We start from the raw sequence: 3561 nt of genomic DNA on the forward strand, positions 1-3561 counted from the left end.
CAACAGAACACTTACCTCACCAGACGATCTGAGCACTGAGCAGGCAGGATCATAACTGATACTAAGTCTACTGTCCTGTTTTGTTTTATTTTGTTTGGTTTGGGTTTTAAATATTATAGTTCTATTCATTCGGGCCCCATAATCAATTGGTGATGCAAACATCATTGTATCCAATAAGATGCTTCTTACCTGCTGAGGATGCAGTGATTCCAGCTCAGAGCCCCGACTACTGACAAATGACCAAGCATATTTCTCAGCCGCTTTTTCGTTACCACATCCCATAACTGGAAAAACGAACAAGCAGAGTTATGTAGCATTGGCGTTGTCACAGCCCCCTATCTTCTCAAAGGCCTAACAGTCGAGTCTTGTTGATACTGCCAGTTTCTGCAGCAAGTGAAAACTCAGCACCTTTAACCAGCAGTTCTCAGCGCATTAGGATCACCTGGGGAGTTTGTAAAACACAGGAGCTAGCCGCCTACTGATGAGGTATTTGGTGGTGTAGAGCCTGGGGATACGGAATTTGTTTTAAAGCTTCCCAGGTGAAGTCAACGTGCAGCCAAGAGTTGAGAATCATTACCACACTTCTAGCTCCTTCTAAATTGTGGGCATTCCAAACCTGGAAGTCTATAGTTACCAATAAATATATTAATAAAATGTGGGTGTCTGGACACTTCCTGAAGAAATTCCACTTACTGCTAAGAGACTCCTTTCCTGCAGGTACAGATGATATTCTGACCCATATAAAAAATGACAACTTTGGTGTAAGAAGAAATCATAACATAACCTTACAGCATCCCATAGCATTGCAGAGAGGAGAGAGGAGTGAGAGCCTTCTGTGTCCCTCCTATAACATCTAGCTCATGGGCAATATTGTTTACACTATTGCTAACAATAACAATTATAATATATGATAAATTAGATAGGTTGATCGAAACTTTATAAATCCCCATCTCAGAAACCCTTTTAGAAAAACAACTCACTCATTTTATATAACTCTATTCCTAATCATCGCATCAGATGAGAAAGGAGAACTGGAAAGGTATCTTTCTCTCTTTAAAGTCCCAAAATTGGGGATTCTACAAGCCCAACTTCAGTTTGAGAGAAAAGATTTTTTAAAAAAAGAAATAAAGGAAAGATTGTGGGGGAAACTAAGAAGAGCATCCTTAAGTCCTCCTTAAGCACCATCCAGAAAAAGAATGGTATCTCTTCTCGCTCCCCATAGCTTCAAGTGCCACACCTAATCTATTAAGAGTTTCTCTCCTTTTTTTATTAACCTGTTATTAAATATCGATTCTAGCTTATCTAATAATTGCACGAAGAACATGAGAAAGAAAATTGTCCCATACTTGCACCTCTCCCTCGCTGGTGCCAACTGCCAGGCAAGTTCCCTCTTTTATCCAGGACACAGAAGATACATAATTACAAGCAAGACTTAGGTCTATGATTTCAGTCCTCTTGTGGTTCTCTCCATTCCAGACGGATACAGCAGATCCAAGGGCTATAGCAACAAGATTCTGAAAGCTCCAGTCTAGGATATTGAGATCTATAGGAAAAGCACTTCAAGTTAGGGTGATTAGACAGCCAAATAAAAACATTTTCAAATAAGCAACTTTATTTAGAGGTAGAAGAGAAAGATTAATACCTTCCCTATGGTCAGTTGGAAAACAGAAACATGGATCCAAGCAGATCATTGGAAGTTCAAAAATGAAAAGTGGAATAAAATATGCTCAAACATACTTATTTAGAGGCATTTGAAGAACTTGGCAGATTAGTACACATGGACTTCATCTAACAAATCACTAAAAATTAAAAGCATGTAATTCTTATGGAGACATCCTTGGACCCATATCTACAAGATACCCCCATCATATCTAACCAAAATACCACCCAACTAGAACATATCTAGAGAGGTCGTGGCTCACTCATGAATGATACCTAGAAGTTCTCAGCAGTATTCTCTAGCTTCTGCTAATAAGATAATAAGAACTCTTTGACAGCTAAACAAAACCATGTTTGTATGATCACTTATTAAACTATATCCTACTCTTTTTTTAGAGATCGGGTCTCACTCTATCACCCAGGCTGGAGTGCAGTGGTGTGATCATAGCTTATTGTAACCTTGGAACTCCTGGGCTTAAGCAATCCTCCTGCCTCAGCCCCCAAGTAGCTGGGACTACAGGTATGCACCACCATGACTGATTAACATTTTTTTTTGAGATGGAGTCTCACTATGTTGCCCAGGCTGGTCTCACACTCCTGGCCTCAAGCAATCCTCCCACCTTGGCCTCCCAAAGTGTGAGGATTATAATCATGAGCCGCCATGCCTGGCCCACTACCTCATCAGACAGAAACTCCTATCCTGACTTACACAAATCTGTACAAAACTATGAAGCACACTAGTTCCACTACAGTGGTTTAAGCCCCTACAATGCATCCCTCCCACTGAGAACAACTATAAACTTGGACAAAATATAAAAAACAAATACTGGAAGACCCTTAACAGTAAGCAAAAGCACGTAAACTCAGCAAGACGGTCAAAACTTGGAGAAGCAATGTCCCCAGGGGTGAGTTTCCCCCTTTTTTTCTCACATACCCTGAGGGCAAGCCCCAGTCATAGAGTAGCACCAGCAGCTAAGATTCTGTCAGGCCACCATCTTCCTGGTCAGAGGAACCAGGGAAAGGAAACTGAGGTGGCCAAAGTGTGTGGAGAAAGTTCTGGAGAGGAGAGAGTCAGAGAAAGGAATACTCTGATTATGAGTATGTGAACCCACACAAAGGAGACTCAAATTAACTTAGCAAAGGCTTTAAGAACTGAACTGAGATTTGAAATATCCATACAAGTCTCAACCTAGACTCTGATCCACATATATGAGGGACGGACCAAAACCAGCATCATAAAAGCTTTAAAAACTGATCTAAGATTTGAAACAGTACTCGAAGATGGCAAGACAAAACTTATGATGTTAACCTAACTAGAACAGAAACATCAGCATTCTCTGCAGGACTCAGTGAATACAACAAAACATCTACAATGTCCAGGACACAATTCAAAATTACTGAATAGATGGAAAGGGAAAACATAATCAATAGATGAAAACCCCAAGATGACCTAGGTATAGAAATTATCAAAGACTTTAAAGCAGCTATTATATTTTCTATGAGGTAAAGAAAACACACTTGAAATGAATAAAAAGATATGACACTTCAGCAGAGAAACCAAAAAAAGAAACTGTTTTCTATATAAAGAAAATAGAAACCATAAGACAAAACTCTAAAATAGAAATAGAAGCTATAAAAACCATAAAATGGAAACTTCAAAACAGAAAAATATAATATCTGAAAAATTCTTTGGATGGGTTCAATAACTGAATGAAAGTAACAGAGGAAAAGTGAATTGGAATATAGATCAACAGAAATTATCCAATCTGAAGAACATGAGGGAAAAACATTTTTCAAACATGAATGGAGCCTCAAGACTTGGGGAATAATATGCAATACCTAAGATATATATATAATTGGAATTAGGTCTTAGAAGCAGGAGAACAAAGTTTCAAATGAGAC

At 38.9% G+C, this 3561-nt stretch overlaps 1 protein-coding gene across 1 annotated transcript in view; it reads right to left on the bottom strand.

Moving 5' to 3' along the window:
* Positions 1–3561, bottom strand: part of CDC20B (cell division cycle 20B) — an 84512-nt gene that overhangs the window by 17765 nt on the left and 63186 nt on the right. The window contains exons 6-7 of the mRNA XM_012655264.1: positions 1347–1543; positions 190–284 (exon numbers count right to left, since the gene is read on the bottom strand). Of these exons, the coding sequence (XP_012510718.1) occupies positions 190–284; positions 1347–1543 (292 nt within the window). The remainder of the gene's footprint in view (positions 1–189; positions 285–1346; positions 1544–3561) is intronic.

The sequence above is a fragment of the Propithecus coquereli genome, unplaced genomic scaffold (genome assembly GCF_000956105.1).
Source record: "Propithecus coquereli isolate 6110/MARCELLA unplaced genomic scaffold, Pcoq_1.0 Scaffold47, whole genome shotgun sequence".
In the NCBI taxonomy this organism is placed as follows: domain Eukaryota; kingdom Metazoa; phylum Chordata; class Mammalia; order Primates; family Indriidae; genus Propithecus; species Propithecus coquereli.